The sequence below is a fragment of the Geotrypetes seraphini genome, chromosome 4 (assembly GCF_902459505.1).
Source record: "Geotrypetes seraphini chromosome 4, aGeoSer1.1, whole genome shotgun sequence".
In the NCBI taxonomy this organism is placed as follows: Eukaryota; Metazoa; Chordata; class Amphibia; order Gymnophiona; family Dermophiidae; genus Geotrypetes; species Geotrypetes seraphini.
In genome coordinates this window covers 152,341,191-152,367,278 of record NC_047087.1, presented here as the reverse complement: position 1 = coordinate 152,367,278, position 26,088 = coordinate 152,341,191, and the positions used below count along the sequence as shown (strand labels likewise).

Below are 26,088 nucleotides of genomic sequence, written 5' to 3'. Positions count from 1 at the left end.
GGGACCAAGACCCAAACCGCCACCAATAACAGGCCCGAAAGCCGACGCCGCCCCAAGCTCTCCCTGCTTCGGCCTACCAGCATTCCTCTCCCCCACGTCAATTCTGCCGTCGGGGAGAGGAAGGCTGATTGGCCCAAGATCGCGATCGACCTATTGGGGGAAATGCTGCCGGGTCCTGCCTTCACGGAAACAGAAAGTAGGCAGGACCCGGCAGCAAGAAGAGCAAATGCTTCACTAACCTGTCTCCCGCCTTAGCCCATAGCGAACGCTTGCTTCAGGGCTCTCAACATGTGCATGCCGGCTTCCCTTCTCCCCCTCCCGGACATAACTTCCGGTTTTGGAGGGAAGAGAAGGGAAGCCAGCACGCACACGTTAGAGCCACAGAGCATAAGTTCGCTACGGGCTGAAATCTCCAAGCCGGTTTTTTTTTAATGTTCAGCAGCGGCGGCAGCAACAGATGACAGCTGGGCGGACCGCCCAGCTAAAAGGCCCTAGAGAGAACACTGGAAAGGAAGGCTGATCGGCCCGGTAGATCAGGACGGCAACACGAGTCTATCACGCGATCGACTCGCGTTGCCTTCCTGAGCTACTGGTCGATCGCGATCGACGTGTTGGGCACCCCTGCTCTACATAATTAATAGATAAAGTCAATTTAAATAATCGTTTATAAATAGTTTCCCAAGGAGGTAAACTACAGCCACCTGACAGATCACCCTCCCAACGAGCCCGATATGGATCAAAGGGGGCTTCCCGTTTCAACAACTCTCTATACACCCGTGACACACTACCTCTCCCAGCCCCAACCTGACAAGCTCGCTCCAGCCATGTATCCTCTAGAGAAAGATCCCAAAAAGTCCGCTGAGTTAAGAAAATACGCAAGCGCGTATAAAGAAAGCAATCCTTGTTCTCCAACCCAAATTCCTCCTGCAAAACCAAGAAGAGCATGCGGAGCTGATGATTTAAGCGTCCATCTTGGATGATAACGTCACTTCCTCCTGGGGGAGATCCTTTAAGTACTGTCCCAGACATCCTGTATTCGTGCATGAGATTTTTGTTACCGACATGCATCACTTTACACTTATCCACGTTGAACCTCATTTGCCATGTTGATGGCCATTTCTCGAACTTGATTATATCACGTTGCAAATCTTCGCAATTTCCCTGTGTCTTCACTACTCTGAATAACTTCGTATCGTCCGCAAATTTAATCACCTCACTCATCGTACCGATGTTGAAGAGCACGGGTCCAAGCATCGAGCCCTGCAGCACCCCCTGCAGCACCCCCTGCAGCACCTGGTGATGCTCTTCCAGTCCGAGTATTGTCCATTTACCCCCACTCTGTTTCCTATGCTCCAACCAGTTTTTATTTATTTATTTATCAGATTTCAAATTTACAATTCAAGTATCCACTTGTACAGAAAGTTGAGGAAAGCAAACAACTAGCGCACTACTATTTCAAATACAAATTATCTAAGGAACATAAAACACTTGGCTTTATTTCAACTCAAGTCCTCAAATTAGATCCAAGATTAAGTTTAGCGAGTATAGACAAAATGATATAAAACATCATAAAGAAAATAAGATCCCTTGACTGAGAGAGGATATCCCTTAATATTCAAACTGCACTCAAACTTTCCCTTCATCCATTCAAGCTCAGTCCAAGAAGGCTGTCAGCTAGAGAGGTTCAAATAAAACATTTTTTCATACGGTAATGTATTATGCATTTATATGGATGACGAAGAAAAAATGTCCCTCCAAGAGAGATAACCCCTGGCTTTAACAAGAGAAATTCACATCTACTTTTTTGTGTGTCCCGTGCCAGCTCTGGAATGCATTGCCAGGGGTTGTAGTAAAGGCGTATTGCATAGCTGATTTTAAGAAAGGTTTGTACAATTTCCTAAAGGAGAAGTCCATAGTCTGTTATTGAGAAAGCCACTGCTTGCCCTGTATCGATAGCATGGAATATTGCTACACCTTGGGTTTTGGCCAGGTACTAGTGACCTGGATTGGCCCCCGTGAGAACGGGCTACTGGGCTTGATGGACCATTGGTCTGACCCAGTAAGGCTATTCTTATGTTCTCATATTCTTAACCCCCCCCCCCCCCAAAGACCCACGGGGTGGAAGCATGACCCCCCCCAGCCACCTGAAGATAAGCCTTACACAAGGCGAAAACAAAATCAGGGGGAAAAAACCCTGGCAGCCCAATGGGAGTCACTGTCAAAGCAGAGGACCAGGCAGAAACCTATCCCTGTATCTCCAATACAGGGGGAAGGTCATCTGAGGTTGCAGACAAAATGGAGACGCTTCCCGTTAAAATTGGAGCAATGGAGCCGAAAAGCATGCCCCCGAGACCTGTAGCGGCTGAGAAGCCTGAACCGTCCAAGTCGCTACAGCAAGCAAGTCGGCAGCAGCGGTAAGGGAGTCCTCAGCAGCATTGGTGGTAAGGGAAACCTTATTTCCCTGAGTGATGGCAGCTGGGTGAATCCTTGTGTGGGTGGCAAGGGAAGCCCAGGCCTCCCCACTGTCAGCTGCCGGCATGCAAGGCATTCTTGAAGGGGATCCCTGGACGACAGCATCCCCAGCCGACGAGGATTCCCCTCACGGAGGCCAGAACACCACAAGCACAAGCTGGCCGCATCAATCTCGTCTGGAGCACAATGAGCACTTTTTCCCTTTAAAAGTGTTCATTGCGCGATATGCGACCTAGCTATGGGAAAAAGTGCCAGTTAGCAATAAAAAGCAATAACAATGAACTGAAAGTCTTCCTTCAGACAAGCACTGACTCGGGATTTTTCTTTTTTCTCAGGATATTTTTTCTGTCAGAACAGACTCCACTGGCTCTCTAAGCCATATGCCTTGCTGGTATCAGGGCCGGATTAACTAATAGGCCAACTAGGCACATGCCTAGGGTCCGAAATAGTCATGGGGGCCCGCTGAAGGAGGACTTAGCATGCCATTTTTTTCAGACTGCAACGTGCCCCCACCCGACGACAATGTCGGCCTCCCCTCCAGCATCAACGGACGGTAATGCAGCCAATGAATCTCCAAGAAGGTCCCGCGATGACTGCGTCTGCCGGTCCATCCCCCTCCGACGTCACTTACTTCTTCTGGCAGACGCAGTCATCATTGGACTTTCTTGGAACTTCATTGGCTGCATTGCCATCCGTCGATGCCGGGGGAGGCTAACGTTGTTGTCGTCAGGTGGGGGTCCGTTGTCGTGCAGGGAGGAAAGGGTGGCCCCATTGCCGTCTTAAAAAAATGGCTGCATTGCCGTTGATGCCGGCGGTTGGTTGCATTGGTTTCCATGGATGCCGGGGGGGCGGTGTTGTTGTCATCGTCGATGCCGGGTGGGGGCCTGTTGCCGTAGGGGGGCGCGTTGCCATTGTTGTGTGGAAAGGGTGGTGGAGGGAGAGAAAGGGGGCATATGCTGATGGAATTGGTGTGTAGGGAAAGGAGGAAACAAGGGGGAAGGATAATGGATGGATTTAGGTTGGAGGGAAAGAAAGGGGGCTAATGTTGATGGAATTGGTGTGCAGGGAAAGGGAGGAAACAAGGGGGAAGGATACTGGATAGATTTAGGCTAGAGGGAAAGAAAGAGGGCTGATGTTGATGGAAGTGAGGAGAAGAGAAAGGAAAGAGTGAAATGCCAGACCATGGGGTGTGGGTGTGTGAGAGGGAAGAAGAGGAGAGGAGAGAGATGCCAGATCGTTGGAGGAGGGAATGGAAGAAGATGGATGCCAGACCAATGGGGGTGAAGGGGGAGGCATACAGTTTCTGGAAATGGCATAGGACAGGGTAGTTGGCAGTGGCGTACCTAGGGTATGTGGCACCCGGGGCCCATCATTTTTTGACACCCCCACCTATGTAAAAAAATATTTTTTGTAATGACCATGAAACAGAATAAATGGTCAGAATAGAAACAGGCAGTGAAAATTTTCTTATATTCCAAACATAACATAACATAAATTATGTCTGAATTGTCATGACATCAGAAGTACATATGGAGTAGTTGCAGGTGATGCTTGGGACAGTTCTGATTGTGTTAGTTCGGTTTTATGTGTTTTTTGAATAGAAGGGTTTTTATTTCTTTTTGAAGGTTTTGCAGTCTGTGGTCGATGTCAATTGGTTGTAGAGATGGGGGTCGAGTGTTGCAGCTCGAATGGCTAGGAGGTTGTCGAACAGTTTTTTTCTTTTGACGTTTTTGGTTGGAGGGTGTGTGAATGGTGCGTGAGTTCTCCTATGTCTGTTTGAAGTGGATTGAATTATTTAGCTGAAGAAATTAGTTACCCCCTCATCCCACACACATTAATTCTCTTCCATTTTTGTTCCCATTATAAAATAAACTGATAAGTTCCCAGAAAAAAAATACATTAAAATAAGAAGTGAAAACAAAGGCCCCTACAGATGAGAACATAACATAAGAATAGCCTAACTGGGTCAGACCAATAGTCCATCATGCCCAGTAGCCCATTCTCATGGTAACCAATCCAGGACACTAATACCTGGTCAAAACCCAAAGAGTAGCAACATTCCATGCTACCGATCCAGGGCAGGCAGACACTTCCCCCATGTCTTAATAACAGATTATGGACTTTTCCTCCAGGAATTTGTCCAAATCTTTCTTAAAACCAGCTACACTATCTGCTTTTACCATAACTTCTGGCCACTTCATTTTTAAGTTTAGATCTTTCCTTTCAAACAGAGACCTTGCTAGATGTCAAATACAGCACAAGGGAACTTCACACGGACTTAGCTGTGCAGGAAATGTGAATCTCCTCATACACCAAATGTGCAAAGGTCTGTTTTTTTCTTTCGATCACTACATAGCCTAATGCCACACAAGCAGCGCTGTTACAAACATATTCTATAGGTCAATGCTAAGGATAACAAAGTTTCTTTCCTTGGACCAGAAGGAGATAAACCACTGGAAGAGATCCCAAAACAACACCCAAAGACCCACTCAGTGTGTGAACCAGTTGAGTGGAGTGGACTAACTGGGGGGTGGAAATGGGCCCAGAGTTTGCTCAGCAGAATTTCCCAGACCACCTCTACCTCTCAACACATTGACACGCTGCCACCATCACCACTAGGAACACCTCACTGGGTAGGCCAGCTATGCTATAAACTTTATAAAACACATTATTATATTTTCTTATAAAGCACATATTTTAACTGAACTCTCTGACATCCTCAGCCTTTCCATTCACAAAAATAGAAGGAAGAAAAGTTACCATTTCCTGCTGTCTCATGTCCCCGGCCTATACAATATTTTTTTTCTGCAGACCCTTCAAAAGTCTGACCAAATCCTCGTTTCACTTGCATTATAAAGTACTGAGGATGCCATCTCTCCCCAATCCCAGGTCCTAATGTTTAAGACAGTAGCGCAAACTAATGCTGCCAGATTCAGGAAAAAAATTTTTGATTCAATTCAGCCTATTGCAGGGGTGTCCAATGTCGGTCCTCGAGGGCCGCAATCCAGTCGGGTTTTCAGGATTTCCCCAATGAATATGCATTGAAAGCAGTGCATACACACAGATCTCATGCATATTCATTGGGGAAATCCTGAAAACCTGACTGGATTGCGGCCCTCGAGGACCGACATTGGACACCCCTGGCCTATTGAATTGGTTTTTCAATTCGATTTTCCTGCCCAGATGGGTGATTTTTTTCAAAACTCCTGGTGGGTTTTATAGCTTTTTCACCCCCTTTGGCTTCTCCTAACCACACTGGCGCTGTGGTGTAAATAAAATAAAAAAACAAAAAGGACTTTTCCTCTCTCTGTTAAATCCTAGCTCACGTTTGCAGTCCAACACCAGCTCTGGCAGGATACACATTTCAAATCTGACATATTATAATCACAAAACAGAAAATAAAATTAATTTTTCTACCTTTTGTTGTCTGGTTATATTTCAAATCTTGTTGGTCCAAGGCTCTGGTTTTCTTCTGATAACTTGCTTGCCAGGGTCTCCTTCTTTCTGCATGCTAACCATCCATTTGCCAACTCCATCCACTGTCCTCCCTTTCCATTTCCCTTCCCTTCCCAGGAAGTCTGGTATCTTTCCTTTTTTTCATCTCCCTCCACAGATCCACCTTTTCTTAAATACCCTTTCATCCGGCATCTCTCCCTCCTTCCCCACCACCCCAGAGTCCACCATCTCTCCCTTTCTTTTCCTAATTACTCTCCTATCCAGTATCTCTATCCCTCCTCCACACCATCCCTTGTGTCCAATTTCTCTCCCTTTCTGTTCCTTCCCTCCCTAAATTCCATGGTCCATCATCTCTCTCCCTCTCCTCTATTTTCAAACCCATTATTTCTTCCCCCCCCAAAGTTTGGCATATGCACGTCTCTTTGAACACCCCCTTCCCTCCGTGTACTTCTAAATCATGGTCCCCCCCAAAGGCCTGTCCCCCCTTAAAGGTCTGCCTGTCCCCCCTTGAAGGCCTGTCCCATCCCCTTGTAGGCCTGTCCCCCCCTTGAAGGCCTGCCTGCCTGTCCCCCCTTGAAGGTCTGCACCCCCCGAAGGCCTGCACCCCCCCCGAAGGCCTGTCCCCCCTTGAAGGCCTGCCTGCCTGCCTTTCCCCCCCCTTGAAGGCCTGCACCCCCTTGAAGGCCTGCACTCCCCCTGAAGGCCTGCACTCCCTTGAAGATCTGCACCCCCCCCGAAGGCCTGTCCCCCCCCCCTTGAAGGCCTGCACCCCCCCTTGAAGGCCTGCACTCCCTTGAAGGTCTGCATCCCCCCGAAGGCCTGTCCCCCCCGAAGGCCTGTCCCCCCCTTGAAGGCCTGTCCCCCCCTTGAAGGCCTGCCTGCCTTTCTCCCCTTGAAGGCCTGTCCCCCCCTTGAAGGCCTGCACCCCCCCAAAGGCCTACACCCCCCCCGAAGGCCTGCACCCCCCTGAAGGCCTGCCTGCCCCCCCTTGAAGGCCTGCACCCCTTGAAGGTCTGCACCCCCCCCGAAGGCCTGTCCCCCTTTGAAGGCCTGCCTGCCTGCCAGTCACCCCCTCCCCCTTGAAAGCCTGCCTGCCCGCCCGCACCACCCTGAAGGCCTGATGCCCCGACCCACCCCGAAGGACCGCTCGCCTCTCTGACCTTCCTGCACCACCTGTGAAGCAGCCCGCAGCAGGATCGCGAAGTCAGCGTCAGCGATCCCTGCGCTGTTTCCTGCGCCACGGTCCCGCCCCTCCTCTGACGTCAGAGGAGGGGCGGGATCACGGCGCAGGAAGCAGCGCCTAAGCAGTGCAGGGATCGCTGACGCTGACTTCGCGATCCTGCTGCGGGCTGCTTCACAGGTGGTGCAGGAAGGTCAGTGGGGTGAGCGGTCCTTCGGGGGTGGGGGGGACTAAAAGGCAAGGCCGGGAGCACCCCCTTAGGGCTGGCACCCTGGGTGCACCGCCCCCCCCGCCCCCCCTTGGTACGCCACTGGTAGTTGGGAAGAGAAACGGAGAGATGTTGGACCCTGGGGTGGTGGGGAAAGAGGGAGAGATGCTGGATGAAAAGGTAGTTGAGAAAAGGACATGGTGGATCTGGGGATGGTAGGGTCCATTGCCAAAGCTGCAGATATGGACACAAAAAAAGGAAAGATGCCAGACCTCCGAGGGAGGGAAGGGAAATGGAAGGGGAGGACAGAGATGTAAGATGGATGGTTAGCACGGAGAAAGAAGAAAATGACAAATGGGCAGGAGACCCTGGCAAGCGAGTTATCAGAAGACAATCAGAGCCTGGGACCAACAATAGGTAGAAAAAAATAATTTTATTTTCTGTTTTGTGATTACAATATTTATTTTGTTTATACCACAGAGCCGGTGTGGGGTTGGAGATGTTGTAACCCTATATGTCTGCGAAGACTAAGCCTTAGTCACTTAGGGGTCCTTTTATTAAGGTACACATTTAAGATACTTAGGGATCCTTTTATTAACGTTGGCAGTTTTCCAGTCCAAAGGAACTTTTCCCTTGCTTAGGGAATGATTGAAGAGCTCGGCTAATGGTTCTGCCAGGACATCTCTCAATTCTCGAAGTACTCTAGGGTGTAGATTATCCAAGCCCATAGCTTTGTTTACTTTTAGTTTTGATAGCTCATGGTAAATTCCATATCCTGGAATGGGTCCTCCGAGCTCCACATTGTCTGTAGCTGGGTTTTTCTGCGTCCAAGTCTGTATAGTTGCTGTCAGGTTTCTTTAGGCGCCCAATACCGCTTGTGTTCTTCTTCCTCTCGTTAACATATTTAAAAAAGGATTTTTCCCCTTTCCTAATCTGCCTAGCTATGTTTTCTTCCATCCGGAGTTTGGCCTCTCTTACTGTTGTTTTAACTTTTCTAGATTTCGCCAGATAGGTATCTTTAGCTTCCGGTCGTTGTGATTGTATGTAGGTTATGAAAGCTTTTTTCTTTTGCTTTACTAGTTCTGAGATCTCTGCGGAGAACCACTGTGGTCTATTTTTTCTGCGTCGCTTGCTCACGGTTTTTATGTATATGTTGGAAGCTTCTTACAGGGTAGATTTCAGAGCCGACCATAGTACCTCTACACTGTCTGTCTTGCTTTGGTTTTGCAGCGCTTTGTAGACATAGTCCCCCATGCCCTGAAAGTTAGTTCCTTTAAAATTTAGGACCTTAGTCAATGTATTTGACCTAGTGGTTCCTTTCTTGAGGTGGAACCACACCATGTTGTGGTCGCTGGAGGCCAAGGTTTCTCCCACCGATACCTCTGTGACACTGTCTCCATTAGTGAGTAAAGGTCCAGGATTGCCTGATCCCTGGTGGGTTCTAATACCATCTGTTTGAGGCGTGCACCTCACATGGAGGCTAGTAGCCTCTTGCTGCTGCTGGTTGTAGCGGAAGGTTTGTTCCAGTCCACATCAGGCATATTGAAGTCTCCCATCAGCACTGTATCTCCACGCATGTGATGGTCTCAATGTCTTCAATTAGTTCATCGTCTGCATTCTCCCTTTGTCTTGGTGGTCTGTATACAACACCAAGAAACAGGCATTTGTTATTGCCCCTGGCAAGGTTCACCTAGAGGGATTCTCCCGTATACTTGATGTCTGTGATTTTAGTAACTTTGATGTCTTCTCTAATGTACAGAGCTACTCCTCCTCCTGATTTGCCTTCTCTGTTGCTACGGAATAAGTTATATCCCAGAATGACCATGTCCCATCCGTGGAACCACGTTTCTGATATTGCCAATACATCAAGGTTGGCGTTTCTCATTTCCGTTTCCAGTTCCAGTATTTTGTTGCCTAAGCTACAGGCATTAGCATACATGGCTATCCATTCTTTCCATTTGCATGGAGTGTTTTCTGTCCTAGAAATGCTGTCCGCTTCAGTCTTGCCTTTGTCGCCCTTGTTTCCTCTGTCTCCCTCAGTATTCACGCGATTTCCTACCTCTGACTCCAAGATGGAGTCTCCGTCTCTCCCTCTGTCCCCCATTTTATCGACTTGATTACTTAGCTCAGATACTAAGTCTCTGTCTCTCGCTCTGACTCTCTCTGTATTGACGCAAGATAATTTGCCTTCCTCGATCATACCTTTGTTTCCTTTGGTATTGCTTCTATTCCCTTTAGTATACGCGCGATTACTCACTTCAGTCTCCAAGATGGAGTTACCTACCCTATAGTGTGAGAGTGGGTCCCCTCCCCCGGCTCACCTAGTTTAAAGCCTTCCGGAGCAGGTGAGCTAGGCATCGTCCCAGGACGTTCTTCCCTCTTCTGATTAGATGTAGCCCATCTGGTCCCTGCAGTCCTTTAAGTTCCTCTCGATGGTTCATTAAGCCGAAGTTCATCTCTTTGCACCATCCCCTTAGCCATTCGTTAGTCCTCTTCATCCGTTCTTCTCTAGCTCTCCCCTTGTCTCTTACTGGTAGGATGGAGGAGAAGACCACTTGTGTTTCAGCTTCTCTTCTAGGGCTCTAAAGTCTTCCTGTATCTTCTCCGGTGAGTTCCTGGTGGTGTCGTGTCCCAACGTGGATGAGGATCATTGAGTAGTGGTCTTGGGGTTTGATTATTTTTCCTATGCAGGTAGTCACATCCTGGATCCTAGCTCCTGATAGATAGCAGAGCTCTCTTGATTGTAGATCTGGTCTGCATACCGATTATTGAGGCACTCCACTACTCACATTTCCTTCCTCTAAGCAAATTCCATTTACCACCACCCTTTGGTGTCTTTCCATCAACCAGTTTCTAATCCAGTTCACCACTTTGGGTCTTAACTTAAGCCTGTCAAGTTTGTTCAAGAGCATTCTTTGAGGAACTGTGTCAAAGGCTTTGCTGAAATTTAAGTAAATTACATCTTGTGTATGTCCTTGATCAAATTCTCTGGTCATCCAATCAAAAAATTCAATCAGATTTTTTGGCATGATTTACCTTTAGTAAAACCATGCTGCCTTGGAACTGTAAGATTATATGAATTTCACTATCCTTTCCTTCAGCAATGCTTTCATTATTTTTCCAATAATATTTCAAAATTCTGCAAAGCTTATTTGTACTGTTTTGCGTAGAATACTCCTATCCTGAGACCTGAAATTCCTTCCTGCCTTTCTCAGGTTTCAGCCTCCTCGGTTCCCTCTCTCCCTCCAACTGAAGTTCTGTCTCCTATAAATCCCACCCCTCTCTCACTTGCACCCTGAATTTGCTCCTTAGCTTCCATAGTCTGCCATTTCTTTCTCCCTCTGTCCACTAGCTAAGAATCTCTTCCTCCTTTCCCATCCCCTTTCTGGTCTTGGTCACTCTCTTCCTCTCTCTACCATCCCCCCACTGCCACATGCAGTGCCAGCATTTATGTCCTCTCACACCACCTCTCTTGCTTGTACCATGAATCCCTTCCCATGGTCTGACATCTCTCTTTCCCTCTCTCCACAGTCATGCATCTCATCCTTTTTACCCCTTCCCCCTGTACTTATGGGTCCAGTCCATGTCACCTCCCCTTTCCCTCTCATTTGCAGTACAGCATCCATGTCCCCTCCTCTTACCCCCCACTTGATCACTTACATTACTGCGGAATCCACTTTTGACTGCACAAACAGCTGTTGGAAGACCAGACTAGAGCCATAGGATAAAGCCTATACATAGCTTTGGTCACTTTTAGAGAGCCTTCAGGTGACTCCCATAATGACTAAGGAGGTGATGATAATAATAATAATTTATTTTTATTCTTATATACCACCAAACCATTAGTTCAAGGCAGTTTGCAGCAAGAAGAAACTGCACAAACAGTGACTTACTTACATAAGCATATCAAAATTTCTCAGAAAATACAAAATAATACTGAGCTTGGGGAATAAGCGTACTCCACCATGAATTCATTGCATATTCTGAAATGCAAAAGTTTTTCCTAAGAATCTCTTATAAAGACATGCTTTTACCATTGGAAAGATAAACCAATAAGTTTTTGGTGTATTCTTATTTGAATTAAAAAATTCAAAGTGGGAAGAGAGGTAGGTTGGAGGCAATTGAAATAAAACTTTAAAACAGATACAGTCAAATTTAAACAAAGCTCTGGCCTCAAATGGCAACCAATGGAGCTTTAAATAATAAGGTCTTACATGATCATGTTTTATAAGACCAAAAATCAGGCGAACTACTTGTATTCTGTATTATTCTAAGTCTATTAAAAAATTTTTTATGAGATCCCAGATAAACAATATTACAGTAGTCCAATATGGACAAAATTGATGGCTGAACCAGTAACCTAAAAGACATTGAATCAAAATATTTTTTAATAGTACAAAGTCTCCATAGTACTGAAAAGCATTTTTTAATCAGCAGATCAGTAATTTTCGGGTGACCAGGAAGAAAGGTCATCTGTGAATAAGTGTAGCTCATAATGGAGCACTGAGAGGTGGAAGACTGCTGAGCATCGAGCTTCAATGCAGAGAGAGTGTCAGAAATGACATGTGACATGGAAGATGATTTGAAAAGGTGATACACTGAAGGATCATCACCGTGATACAGAGCCATTCCTGCCACAAGATTTCTGGACCCCAAAAGGATTCCAAATCATCCACAGATGTACAGGAGCAATGAGATAATAAGAGCATGGAAAGAGATTTCCTATCATCCCAGTTCTGCTCCGAAGGGTCACTGGGAGCCAGAGTAGTGTGAGGAGGAGAGGCCTGCTTGGGAGAAGGAACCCCTGAGGCAGAGAGCACACCTGTAGGTAGCACAGCGCTCCTGGACCTGTGTGACTGTGGTTTCCTTTTAAAATGCAGTATCATCACAGGCTGATACAGAGGCATTGCAGTACAATCCAAATTATTCACTATTCCCTTCCAAACAATTTTTAACATTCTATTTGCCTTTGCTGACCACCACCACCACATACTGAACATACTCTCCCCACAGCTCCAAATAAAAGGTGTAAATTAAACCTAAATAAAGAATACTCCCTACCATGTGGTGCTAACAACTGATGGTGGCAGGGAAAACAAAGTCATGACCTTTCTACATTTCAACAAAGATTTTTGATGAGGTAAAGTAAAAGTTTTCATTTTTCTCACTTTTATTGTACCCAGATAAAAAGCAAAGATCTATATCTCAAAACATTTTGATGGCAATAACAATATTAAGCAGGATATAAGGGGGGGGGGCATAATCCAATGTGTGTGTGAGATCCCTTTGCCTGGGATACCTGAGAAAGACAAAGCTGAATGATTTAAAAATGCTTTCATTTTAAGATTTCTGTTAAGCTGATTGTTTAAAGGCTTTGACCCAGCTGCAGCCTATTTCAATAACAGAATAGAGGAAGTGCCTACATCCTAGAACAGGGAACAGGTCACTGTGCCCTAAGCGAACACTTTGTTACAAGATGTCCAATGCAGTGAAACAGAACACTCTTATTGCTGAAAGGAATGAAACTAAATAGCACTGTTAAATCATATTGTTGCTAGGGGAAATTACTAATGAAATAAGATTAACAAGAAATCATATGATCAAAACTAAAAAAAGAACACTGCTGGAGTATGCAATTTATCACTAGATCTTAATGAAGTAATTGTATTGTAATTGGAAGATGTACTAACTGCATATGTTTAATAATGAATGAGATGATATCATGAAGCTAATAAAATGGGTTACCAACCATTGCTTGAAGACATTCTTGGTTGGTATTCTACCAGTTAGAAGATCACCAAGAACTCTCAAGGCCTAGATGTTAAAAGTACAATCTGTGTCTGGTACTTATTGGTCTCTTCTAAAGATGGAAGAAAGGGTTGAGGGGGTATGAAACCTGTCCATGTCAGATAAATTTAATCATGCAGCTTTTTTGTCTATTTTTTCTCTTTTTTTTTTTGTTTGTTGATTTTTCATTTTTGTCTTTTAATGGATGTTTATCTGAAGAAGCCTAGGACATGTACACCACCACTAAACTGTAACTTTGAAAGGGACTGACCCACTTAATCTATGATGTAAGCTCATTCTTATAGACAAAACAGAGGTTTGCCTCCCCTAGAATCTGCTGCAATCCAATGAATGTGAAAGGGGACAGCAGTGGTATTAAGCTGAAAAATAAATCAACTTACCAATATTTTAACTTTACTTTAGTCAAGTCATAAACTTCAATCACCTGAAATAGTAAGAAAGTAAGTATATAAGAGAAACAGCTACAAAATAAACAGAAGTCCAGAAAACTTTGTGAATGTGATTGTCTCTGGAAACAACTTCTCCAAAAGTACTTAATAATGTTACACCCAGTTCATTTTTATTACACAGGTGGTTAGAAAACGGTAGATTAGCTAACAAACTAAGGGGGATCTTTTACTAAGGTGCACTAACGATTAACATGTGTTAAATACTAAGGGCTAGATTCACTAAGCAAACCGATTGTTTTGTGACACAGTTTTCCTTCGACCTGATTCACTAACCTCAGTGCTGATCCATACATGCAAATGAGGGGAAACGGCATGCAAAGTAGGCAGGGATGCAATTCACTGAACAGAAAACTTGAACACCAACTGGGCTGGCCAATCAACAAGAAGCGACTGCTGGGGGACCAGTCGCTCACCTCCTTTCTGACTGTCCTGCTAGCCCTGCAGTCCTGAAATAAACCCACTCTCTTCCTCTGCTCTCTGTCACGACCTGCTCTCTGCCTGCCTCCCCGACTCTCTCTCTCTCTCTGCCTCCCCGTCTCTGGAGTTAGGAGTTGCCACACAGCGCTGCCCTGTTTCTGCCCCGGCCTTCCCCCGCAGAGCAAGCACATGGTTTTAACCCGCGGGTTTAAAGCAGGTTAAAACCACAGGCTCGCTATAAAAAGTTAAAAGTAAGATGATCCATGCACAGGATTAGAACAGCACTGCAGGCAAGAAGGGGAAGGAAGGCAGGACTTCGGAGGAGAGTCGGGGCGAGTAAAATTAAAAACCCACAAAAAAACCAGAAAGCAAACGCATGCTCAGACCCTACAGGCAAAGTAGATGGTCTGCGCAAGCATCAGGATTGCTAACTAGTAATCCGTGTCATCGGATGGGGGCGTGCCTCCGATCACCCCCATTTGTATGAAGATGGTTGGTGAATCAGTCGGCCTGCCTCCAATTGCCCACAGATCGGACACAGATCATAAGGAAAGTGAATCTATCCCTAAGACACCTAGTGGAATATAGTGGGTTTTAGCATTAAGCACATGTTAATTGTTAGTACACTTTAGTAAAAGGGTCCTTAAGTGTGGAACTCATAGCCTCAATTTTGTCCTGGGATATCACCTACTACAGGGTAAGTATCTTCACTCTCTCCAAGGACAAGCAAGCATATTATCATCACATATGGGATTCCCAAGTTGCCAGGATCATGACTCTAAAAGAAGTTATACAAAGAACAAACATGAGCCTGGAGAAATCCAACAGCACCTAAGTTAGTGCTTCGGAATGAAAAAGATTTTGCAGAGCTGCTTGTCCAAACTGACTGCCTCTTCTGGAGTTTTGTTCCAAATAGTAATGAGAGGTAAAGGTATTTATAGATGACTAAGGCTCAGATTCACTAAAGATAGCGATTCAATCACTGTTGGTCAATCCTCTGGGCGATTTTGAAACAGCAATTGATTCACTAACTTTTCTGCATGCAAATGATTTGCATGGAGGTGCAAATCATTTACATGCAAACTCCGACTCAATCGCTCAGTGAGCGATTGAGTCGGTGCAGAGCCCTGACGTAGTGACAAGAGAAGCAGCCTCCTGTCACTGCTGTCAGGACTTCTGTTGCCTGCCCACCGAACTTATGGCAGGAGGGATGCCCGGTCCCCTCCTGCCATCACTGCCATTGGCCCCCCTCCTCCATCTCCCGCTCACGGCCAGCTGAAGCCCTCCTGCCTGCCCGTACCCCCCACCCACCCAAACACCCGCACTTAAAAATATGGCAGGAGAGATACCCATGACAGGAGGGATCCTGCCGTTGGAACCCCCTGCCAAACCTCCCACAAACTTATGGCGGGAGGGATGGCCACTCCCTCTTGCTTTCGGAACCCCCCCAAACTTAGATATGGCAGGAAAGATGCCAAATCCCTCCTGTCGTCGGAACCCCCCCCACATCGGCCATCGGTCCAGCGCACCCCCAGTCCACCTTCCTATACCTGCTCAGTCCCTCCTCCTCCTCTGGCCTCCAGTGACGCAATGCAGGCTTTACTCCCTGCCCCAGTGCATCATTGATTGGCTCAGGCGCCTCTGGCATGGGAGGGGCCTTAGGCACCTAAGCCAATCAGAGACTTCCTTAGGAGGAGCCTAAGGAAGTCCCTGATTGGTCATTGTTTTGGGGGTGGGTCGGGTCGATGGCAGTGGGGGGGGGGTTCCGATGGCAGGAGGGAGTTGGCATCCCTCCTGCCATATCTAATTTCAGGGGGGGGGTCGATGGCAGGAGGGAGTGGGCATTCCTTCTGCCATATTTGTGCGGGGAAGGTGGGAGCATCTGATGGCAGGAGGAAGTAGGCATCCCTCCTGCCATTTTTGGGGGTTCGGGTAGGGGAGCACTTTGCTGGGGGGGAGGATTTCTTTTTTTATTGGCCATATATTTTGTGTGTGTAATACACCTCCTGCCATTTTGGGGGGTTCGGGGAGGGGGGAGCGCTTTGTCGGGGTGGGGGGGAGGTTTTTTTTTCCTTTTTTTTTTATTGGCCAGATATTTTGTCTGTGCAATTGCAAAAATAATGTTAAAAAAAACAGGCAGATTTGTCAATAACACAGTAACAGGTGCTGTGGTAGAGATACTGTATAGCCAGAGTGCATTTCAACAGTGACTTATGCCTATGACACAGAAGCAGGTATATAGAAAAGAAAACAGGAATCAATGACTCTGGACCAGTGATCTCAAACTCAAGGCCCGGGGACCACATGCCATTTTGAGGCCCTCGGTATGTTTATCATAATCACAAAAGCAAAATAAAACAGTTTCTTGATCATATGTCTCTTTAGCTATAAATGACAATATTATTATTATTATGACTTAGCCAAAAGGAAAGATTTATAAGCTATAAAGAGTTTTACCTCATGCAAAATTGTCATTTCTTTAATAAAACATTTTTTCTGAGACCCTCCAAGTACTTACAAATCCAAAATGTGGCCCTGCAAAGGGTTTGAGTTTGAGACCACTGCTCTGGACAAATGAAGATGAAAGGAAAAGTATTCCATTCCTCGGGACAGCAGGCTGCCAGAGCACACAGTGTCAACCTCTGAATTGGATAATTGATTATTCTGAGTAAGAAAAATTGAAAGGAGAAAGGATCCATTTAACACAGGGTCCTGGAGCTTGAGGATCTTCCCTTCCCAGTAATCCAATTCAGCAACATGATATAAAGTCCTCCGAAGAAGGCCGGTGTGTAGCCGAAACGCTCTGGACACAATAGAGTGTTGGGTATTATGAGAATACTTACTAATGTTGGTTTTGGTAGATGGCCACTTAGATAAGTGTTGCTGTTTCTTTCATCTATGTTATAAGAGGTTCTATGCACTAGTCCTGCCCCATTCAGGAAAAAAAATTTTGATTCGATTCAATTCAGCCTATTGAATTGGTTTCTCGATTCGATTTTCCTGCCTAATTGGATGGTTTTTATCAAACATCCTGGTGGGTTTATTTTATAGCTTTTTCACTCCCTTTGGCTTCTCCTAACCACACTGGGGCTGTGGTGTAAACAAAATAAAGAACAAAAAGGACTTTTCCTCTCTCTGTTAAATCCTAGCTCACGTTTGCGGTCTAACACCAGCTCCGGCAGGATACACTTTTCAAATCTGACATATTGTAATCACAAAACAGAAAATAAAATTATTTTTTCTACCTTTTGTTGTCTGGTCATTATTCAAATCTTGTTTGTCCCAGGCTCTGGTTGTCTTCTGATTACTTGTTTGCCAGGGTCGCCTTCTTTCTTCTTTCTCCGTGCTAACCATCCATCTGCAATCTCTGTCCTCCCCTTCCGTTTCCCTTCCCTCTCCCGGAGGTATGGCATCTTTCCTTTTTTTCGTCTCCATCCACAGATTCACCTTTTCCCTATCCTTTCATCCAGCATCTCTTCTTCCTTCCCCACCACCCCAGGGTCCACCATCTCTCCCTTTCTCTTCCCAACTACCCTCCTATCAAGTATCTCTATCCCCCTCCACACCATTCCTTGTGTCCAACTTCTCTCCCTTACTGTTCCTTCCTTCCTTCCCTAAATCCCATTATCCACCATCTCTCTCCCACTCCTCTATTTTTAGACCCATTATTTCTTCCCCCCAAAGTCCGGCATATGCACATATCTTTGAACCTCCCCTTTCCCTCCCTCCGTGTACTTCTACACCAGGACCCCCTCCCCTGAAGGTCTGTCCCCCCTTGAATGCCTAACTGTACCTAACCCCGAAGGTCTGTCCCCCCTGAAGGCCTACACCCCCCAAAGGCCTGAAGTCAGAGGAGGGGCGGGACCGAGGCAGAAGGATGACAGCTCCAGAGGCCTATGGCAACCTGCAAGGATCGCTAAAGTACCCGCGATCCTTTCTGCAGGCTGCAATCAGGTAAAGGGAAGCGCAGGAGGCCAGGGGGGAAGCCATCCACTGCAGTAATTCTCGACTGACCCTTCCCCCTCACCCTCTAAAGCAGGAGCGGCAGCGCCGGCCAGCAAGAGGCAGCGCTGCCGATCCTGCTTTAGGGGGCGAGGGGGGGAGGGTCAGATGGTGAATCGGGAGGCCGATTTCTGGGGGGTTTTGAATTGATTCAAATCGATTCACCCGAAATGAATCGGTAAATCGATTTGAATCTTGAATCGGGCAGCACTACTATGAACTGAGTCTGTGGCCATTGTATGCGTGACCAGCTCAAATAATACATTAGTTATGTTCATTATTTAGGCATATTAAGTTTGTGACACTATATGTGCAATAATAGAGATATGAACAATTTTCCTATTATTCAAAAAAAACCCTCCAAAAAAACCCTCTTTCTTGTTGGTAACCAGCAATCGGGTTTTAGGATAGTAAAACCCAATTCAAAATAGCCAAGCAAATGTTAGTGAATCAATCGCTTGGCAATTTGGCATGGGGTTTTACTAATTTGCATGGGTTGGATTGGATCAGACAACACGCGGTGGACCATTTAGTGAATTGGGTGGGTTGCAGCAATCGTTGCCAAACCTGTGAAAACAGGTTCAGCGATGATTGCTAACTTTAGTGAATCGGGGCCTAAGTTATCACTGTTCTAGGATTTAGACACTTCCTCTACACTTCTCCCTCCGTATTCGCTGTGATAGGGGATTAACAGACCCGTGAATACAGAAAAACCGTGAATAACTTTTTCATATGTTATTCACTGTTTTCTATTAAAAACCAACGTGAATATGGTGAAACCACAAATAACATGGTGGGAGACCTGGCCTGTTGCTGAAGGAGAGGCAAAACACGGTGAAGAAAGTGCCGGGAATCGGCAATTTTCTCTGTAAACACTTGGAACCAGTGATTTTTCTACGCAAACTGATGTAATGGGGGGGGGGGGAGGAGCCAGCAAACTAAAAACCGCAAATAATCAAAACTGCAAATGCTGAAACCGCAAATACGGAGGGGGAAGAGTATTCTGTTATTGGAACCCTAATTTGTTAGAGTCAAAAGCCACAATGGCACCGGCTTCAGTTAGTTCAGAACACTGCAGTCAGATTATTGTACCACTATTCTAAGTTTGATCATGTTACACCACTTTCAAAATCAGAACATATTCTTTCGATGTCTTATATTCCTTTCAAATAGAACATTCTCACTCATCATATTCTAGTGGTCTTCCTCCTTTCATATACAATTTTCTGGTCCCTTATTCACCACAAAGCACAGTTACTTACTGTAACAGTTGTTATCCAGGGACAGCAGGCAGCTATTCTCACATATTGGTAACGTCGTCAACAGAGCCTGGATGTGGAAGCCTCGCAAGCAGACTTGCATATAGAAACTTAGAAGTTTCGAGTCAGCCGCACCGTGCATGCGCGAGTGCCTTCCCACCCAGCGCAGGGCAAGTCTCCTCAGTTCAGATAGCTAGCAGCGAAAGCCAACCAGGGGAGGTGGGTGGGTTGTGAGAATAGCTGCCTGCTGTCCCTGGATAACAATTGTTACGGTAATAACTGTGCTTTATCCCAGGACAAGCAGGCAGCCTATTCTCACATATGGGTGACCTACAAGCTAACCAGAATGGGATGGTGGGAGCGTTGGCAACTTAGGAGAATAAGTTTTGTAATACTCTCTGGCCAAAATGGCCATCCCCTCTGGAGAAAACATCCAGACAATAGTGAGAGGTGAAAGTATGAACCGAGGACCAAGTAGCAGTTTGCAAATTTCCTCAATAGGTGTAGATCTGAGGAAAGCTACTAAAGCTGCCATTGCTCTGACTTTATGGGCTGTGACTCGACTCTGTAGTTGTAATCTAGCCTGGGCAGAGCAGAAAGAGATACAAGCAGCCATCCAGTTGGAGATGGTACGCTTAGAGATTGGATGTCCCAACTTGTTCGGATTGAAGGAGATAAAAAGTTGAGGAGCAGTTTTGTGTGGTTTGGTACGTTCCAAATAGAAGGCCAAAGCACGTTTACAGTCCAGAGTATGAAGAGCTGATTCTCCAGGGTGAGAATGATGTTTTAGAAAGAACACTGGAAAAACAATGGATTGGTTGAGATGAAATTCTGAAACCACTTTAGGTAGGAATTTAGGATGAGTACGGAAGTCCACCTTGTCATGATGGAACACAGTGGAAGGTGGATCAACAACTAAAGCTTGCAGCTTACCGACTCTTCGAGCTAATGTGAGGGCAATGAGAAACACCACTTTCCAAATGAGATACTTCAGATGAGCCGTAGACATTGGTTCAAATGGAGGCTTCATCAATTGAGTAAGAACAACATTGAGATCCCAAACCACTGGAGGTGGTTTGAAAGGAGGTTTGACATTGAAAAGTCCATTCATAAATCTGGAAACCACCGGATGAGCAGAGAGAGGTTTCCCTTCAATAGGCTGATGGAAAGCAGCAATTGCACTGAGATGGACTCGGATCGATGCAGACTTGAGGCCAGAGGTGGATAGGTGCAAGAGATAATCTAACACAGAAGATAAGGAGGAATGTTGAGGCTCCTTATCTCGAGAGATGCACTACGTAGAAAATCTATACCATTTTTGGTGGTAGCATTGTCTAGTGGTAGACTTCCTAGAAACCTCTAAAATGTCTTGTACAAGTTGAGAAAACTGAAGAGGAGTTATGTTGAGAGGTACCAAGCTGTCAGGTGTAGAGACTGCAGGTTGGGATGAAGCAGAGATCCCTGACTCTGTGTAAGCAGAGACGGAAAAACTGGTAGAAGGTATGCTGAACTGAAGTAGAAGGGAGTACCAAGGTTGTCTCAGCCACCGAGGAGCAATCAGAATCATGGTGGCATGATCATTCTTCAACTTGACAAGAGTCTTGAGAATGAGAGAGAATGGAAGGAATGCATACAGGAAGAGATTCATCCATTCCAGTAGGAAAGCATCTGCCTCGAGGCGATAAGGACAATATAGCCTGGAACAGAACTGAGGCAGTTTGTGGTTGTGGGGAGCTGCAAAGAGATCTATATGAGGTGTTCCCCACTGTGAAAAAATGTGATGAAGAGGCGAGGAATTGAGTGTCCATTCGTGAGGTTTCAGAAGACGACTCAAGTTGTCCGCTAAGCAATTTTTTGCCTCTTGAATGTAGACAGCTTTGAGGAAGGTATTGTGGAAGATTGCCCAGTCCCAAACCTTCAGAGCTTCTTGACAAAGGGAGGAAGATCCCGTCCTCCCTGTTTGTTGACATAGTACATGGCGACTTGGTTGTCCGTTCAAATGAGGACTACCTGGTCGTGAAAAAGATGTTGAAAAGCTTTGAGAGCATTGAAAATAGCTCCGAGTTTCAACAGGTTGATGTGACACTGATGATCCGTACTGATCCAGTGGCCTTGAGTACGGAGACCATCAAGATGAGTGCCCCAAACATAGGTCGAGGAATCTGTTATGAGGACCTTCTGATGGGGGGACGTTTGAAACAGTAAGTCTCTGGAGATATTGGAAGAGAGCATCCACCAGTGGAGACAAAGGGGGGGGCGGGAGGGGCGGTCCGCCCCGGGTGCCAGCCCTGAGGGGGTGCTCCTGGCCTTGCTGTTCAGTCCCCCCCACCCCTGTAGGACCGCTCGCCCCACTGACCTTCCTGCACCACCTGTGAAGCAGCCCGCAGCAGGATCACGACGTCAGCAATCCCTGAGCTGCTTGGGCACTGCTTCCTGCGCCGCGGTCCCACCCCTCCTCTGACGTCAGAGGAGGGGCGGGACCGCAGCACAGGAAGCAGCGTCTAAGCAGCGCAGGGATCGCTGACGTAGCGATCCTGCTGCGGCTACTTCATAGGTGGTGCAGGAAGGTCAGTGGGGCGAGCGAACTTCGGGGGTGGTGGGGGGGACTGAACGGCAAGGCCGGGAGCATAGGTAGTTTTGCTTCATAGGTGGTGCGGGGAGGCCAAGAGGGCGAGCGATCCTTCGGGGTGGGGCGGGCGGGCAGGCAGACAGGCTTTCAAGGGGGAGGGGGGTGACAGGCAGGCAGGCAGGCCTTCAGGGGGGGAAGGACTTCAGGGTGGGGTACAGACCTTCAAGGGGGGGGACAGGCCTTCAAGGGTGGGGACAGGCCTTCAAGGGGGGGGACAGGCCTTCAGGGGGGGGACAGGCCTTCAAGGGGGGACAGGCTTTCAAGGGGGAGATAGGCAGGCAGGCCTTCAAGGGGGGGACAGGCCTACAAGAGGATGGGACAGGCCTTCGGGGGGGTGCAGGCCTTCAGGGGGGTGCAGGCCTTTGGGTGAAGCAGGACTTCGGGGGGGGTGCAGATCTTCAAGGGGGTGCAGGCCTTCAAGGGGGGGACAGGCAGGCAGGCCTACAAGGGGGGGACAGACCTACAAGGGGGTGGGAAAGGCCTTCAAGGGGGGTGCAGGCCTTCGGGAGGAGTTGCAGGCCTTCGGGGGGGGTGCAGACCTTCAAGGGGGTGCAGGCCTTCAAGGGGGGGGACAGGCCTTCGGGGGGGGGCAGACCTTCAAGGGAGTGCAGGCCTTCAAGGGGGGGGACAGGCCTACAAGGGGGTGGGACAGGCCTTCAAGGGGGGTGCAGGCCTTCAAGGGGGGACAGGCAGACTTTAAGGGGGGGACAGGCAGACCTTTAAGGGGGGGACAGGCAGACCTTTAAGGGGGGACAGGCCTTTGGGGGGACCCTGGTTTAGAAGTACAACGGAGTGGAAGGGGGTGTTCAAAGAGACGTGCATATGCCAAACTATTGGGGGGGGGGGAGGAATAAATAATGGGTCTGAAAATAGAGGAGAGGGATAGAGATGATGGACCATGGAATTTAGGGAGGGAAGGAACAGAAAGGGAGAGAAATTGGACACAAGGGATGGTGTGGAGGAGGGATAGAGATACTGGATAGGAGGGTAATTGGGAAAAGAAAGGGAGAGATGGTGGACTCTGGGGTGGTGGGGAAGGAGGGAGAGATGCCAGTTGAAAGGGTAGTTAAGAAAAGGTGGATCTGTGGAGGGAGATGAAAAAAAGGAAAGATACCAGACTTCCTGGGGGAGGGAAGGGAAATGGAAAGGGAGGACAGAGTTGGCAGATGGATGGTTAGCATGCAGAAAGAAGAAAGAAGGAGACCCTGGCAAGCAAGTTATCAGAAGAAAACCAGAGCCTTGGACCAACAAGATTTGAAATATAACCAGACAACAAAAGGTAGAAAATTTAATTTTATTTTCTGTTTTGTGATTATAATATGTCAGATTTGAAATGTGTATCCTGCCAGAGCTGGTGTTGGACTGCAAACATGAGCTAGGATTTAACAGAGAGAGGAAAAGTCCTTTTTGGTTTCTTTATTTTATTTACACCACAGCGCCAGTGTGGTTAGGAGAAGCTAAAGGGGGTGAAAAAGCTATAAAACCCACCAGTAGTTTTGAAAATAATCACCCAACTGGGCAGGAAAATCGAATTGAAAAACCAATTCAATAGGCTGAATCGAATCGAAATTTTTTTTCCTGAATCTGGCAGCATTAGTTTGCGCTACTGTCTTAGACTTTAGGACCTGGGATTGGGGAGAGATGGCATCCTCAGTACTTTATAATGCAAGTGAAACGAGGATTTGGTCAGACTTTTGAAGGGTCTGCAGAAAAAAAATATTGTATAGGCCGGGGACATGAGACAGCAGGAAAATGGGAACTTTTCTTCCTTCTATTTTTGTGAATGGAAAGGCTGAGGATGTCAGAGAGTTCAGTTAAAATATGTGCTTTATAAGAAAATATAATAATGTGTTTTATAAAGTTTATAGCATAGCTGGCCTACCCAGTGAGGTGTTCCTAGTGGTGGTGGTGGCAGCGTGTCAATGTGTTGAGAGGAAGAGGTGGTCTGGGAAATTCTGCTGAGCAAACTCCGGGCCCATTTACACCCCCCAGTCAACTGGTTCACACATGAGTGGGTCTTTGGTGTTGTTTTGGGATCTCTTCCAGTGGTTTATCAGTATCTCCTTCTGGTCCAAGGAAGGAAACTGTTATCCTTAGCATTGACCTACAGAATATGTTTGTAACAGTGCTGCTTGTGTGGCATTAGGCTATGTAGTGATCGAAAGAAAAAAACAGACCTTTGCACATTTTTGCACTATATGGTGGGTGTATGAGGAGATTCACATTTTCTGCACAGCTAAGTCCATGTGAAGTTACCTTGTGCTGTATTTGACATCTAGCAAGGTCTCTGTTTGAAAGGAAAAATATAAACTTAAAAATGAAGTGGCCAGAAGATATGGTAAAAGCAGATAGTGTAGCTGGTTTTAAGAAAGATTTGGACAAATTCCTGGAGGAAAAGTCCATAATCTGTTATTAAGACATGGGGGAAGTGTCTGCTTGCCTGGATCGGTAGCATGGAATGTTGCTACTCTTTGGGTTTTGACCAGGTATTGGTGTCCTGGATTGGCTACCATGAGAATGGGCTACTGGGCATGATGGACCATTGGTCTGACCCAGTTAGGCTATTCTTATGTTATGTTCTCATCTGTAGGGGCCTTTGTTTTCACTTCTTATTTTAATGTATTTTTTTTCTGGGAACTTATCAGTGTTTTTTATAATGGGAACAAAAATGGAAGAGAATTAATGTGTGTGGGATGAGGGGGTAACTAATTTCTTCAGCTAAATAATTCAATCCACTTCAAACAGACATAGGAGAACTCACGCACCATTCACACACCCTCCAACCAAAACGTCAAAAGAAAAAAACTGTTCGACAACCTCCTAGCCATTCGAGCTGCAACACTCGACCCCCAACTCTACAACCAATTGACATCGACCACAGACTGCAAAACCTTCAAAAAGAAATAAAAACCCTTCTATTCAAAAAACACATAAAACCGAACTAACACAATCAGAACTGTCCCAAGCATCACCTACAACTACTCCATATGTACTTCTGATGTCATGACAATTCAGACATAATTTATGTTATGTTATGTTTGGAATATAAGAAAATTTTCACTGCCTGTTTCTATTCTGACCATTTATTCCGTTTCATGGTCATTACAAAAAATATTTTTTTACATGGGGGGGTGTCAAAAAATGATGGGCCCCGGGTGCCACATACCCTAGGTACGCCACTGGGTGGAGAGACTATCTCAAGGAAGGAGTGACTGCAATGTGTCGAGAAAGTGGGTCGCAAGCATGCTTCCACTGAGATGCCAGGGTCCACTGAGGAATTCTGAGGTGAAGTCTGGCAAAAGGAGTCAGGTGTACTGTGGAGGCCATGTGACCTAGTAGTACCATCATGTGTCTCGCTGAGATTGAAGAGCGGGAAGACACTGCATGACAGAATTGAACGATAGCATCCAGACGTTGTTGTGGAAGGAATGCTCCGAGTTGGATAGTGTCCAGAACAGCTCCGATGAATTGTAGATTCTGAGAGGGCTGAAGTTGGGATTTAGGAAAGTTGATTTCGAATCCCAAACTTTGTAGGAACCACGTAGTCCGTTGGGTCGCTACAATAACCCCTTGAGATATGGAATTCTTGATGAGCCAGTCATCTATGTAGGAAAATACCTGAAGACCATGGTTCCGTAGAGCTGTTGCTACCACTACCAGGCACTTGGTGAACACTCTGGGAAATGAAGCCTGGCCAAAGGGTAGCACTCTGTATTGATAATGCAGATTCCCCACCCGAAATCAGAGATATTGACAGGAGGGGTGATGAATGGGAATATGAGTATAAGCCTCCTTGAGATCCAGAGAGCATAACCAGTCGTTCTGATCTAGAAGGGGATAAAGGGATGCCAGGGACAACATACAAAATTTTTCTTTTACTAAAAATTTGTTGAGAGCCCTGAGATCCACAATGGGTTGCAGATTGCCCGTCTTCTTTGGAACAAGGAAGTAACGGGAGTAAAACCCCCTGCTCTACTGTTCCAAAGGAACTGGTTCGATGGCACGGAGATGAAGCAGAGCTTGAGCTTCCTGAAGAAGAAGGGCAGTCTGGGATGGACTGGAAGGATACTCTCTTGCAGGAAGCTCTGGTGGAACTTGAGTGAAATGAAGAGAGTATCCTTTCCTGATGATTGACAGCACCCAGGAGTGTCAGAAGTAATTATCTCCTATCGGTGATAAAAATGATGGAGATGACCTTAAATGGGGGG

General features: G+C 46.5%; 1 protein-coding gene across 11 annotated transcripts in view; it reads right to left on the bottom strand.

Annotated features, from left to right (window-relative positions):
* The window catches only part of C4H16orf70 (chromosome 4 C16orf70 homolog), a 1,667,531-nt gene that overhangs the window by 1,323,019 nt on the left and 318,424 nt on the right, over positions 1–26,088 (bottom strand). For all 11 annotated transcript variants that reach the window (XR_004539236.1, XR_004539235.1, XM_033942210.1 and 8 more), the window contains one exon: positions 13,505–13,548. Coding sequence is in view for 9 of the 11 variants with exons in the window: in XM_033942210.1 (XP_033798101.1) it covers positions 13,505–13,548 (44 nt within the window). In the remaining 2 variants the exon portion in view is untranslated. The remainder of the gene's footprint in view (positions 1–13,504; positions 13,549–26,088) is intronic.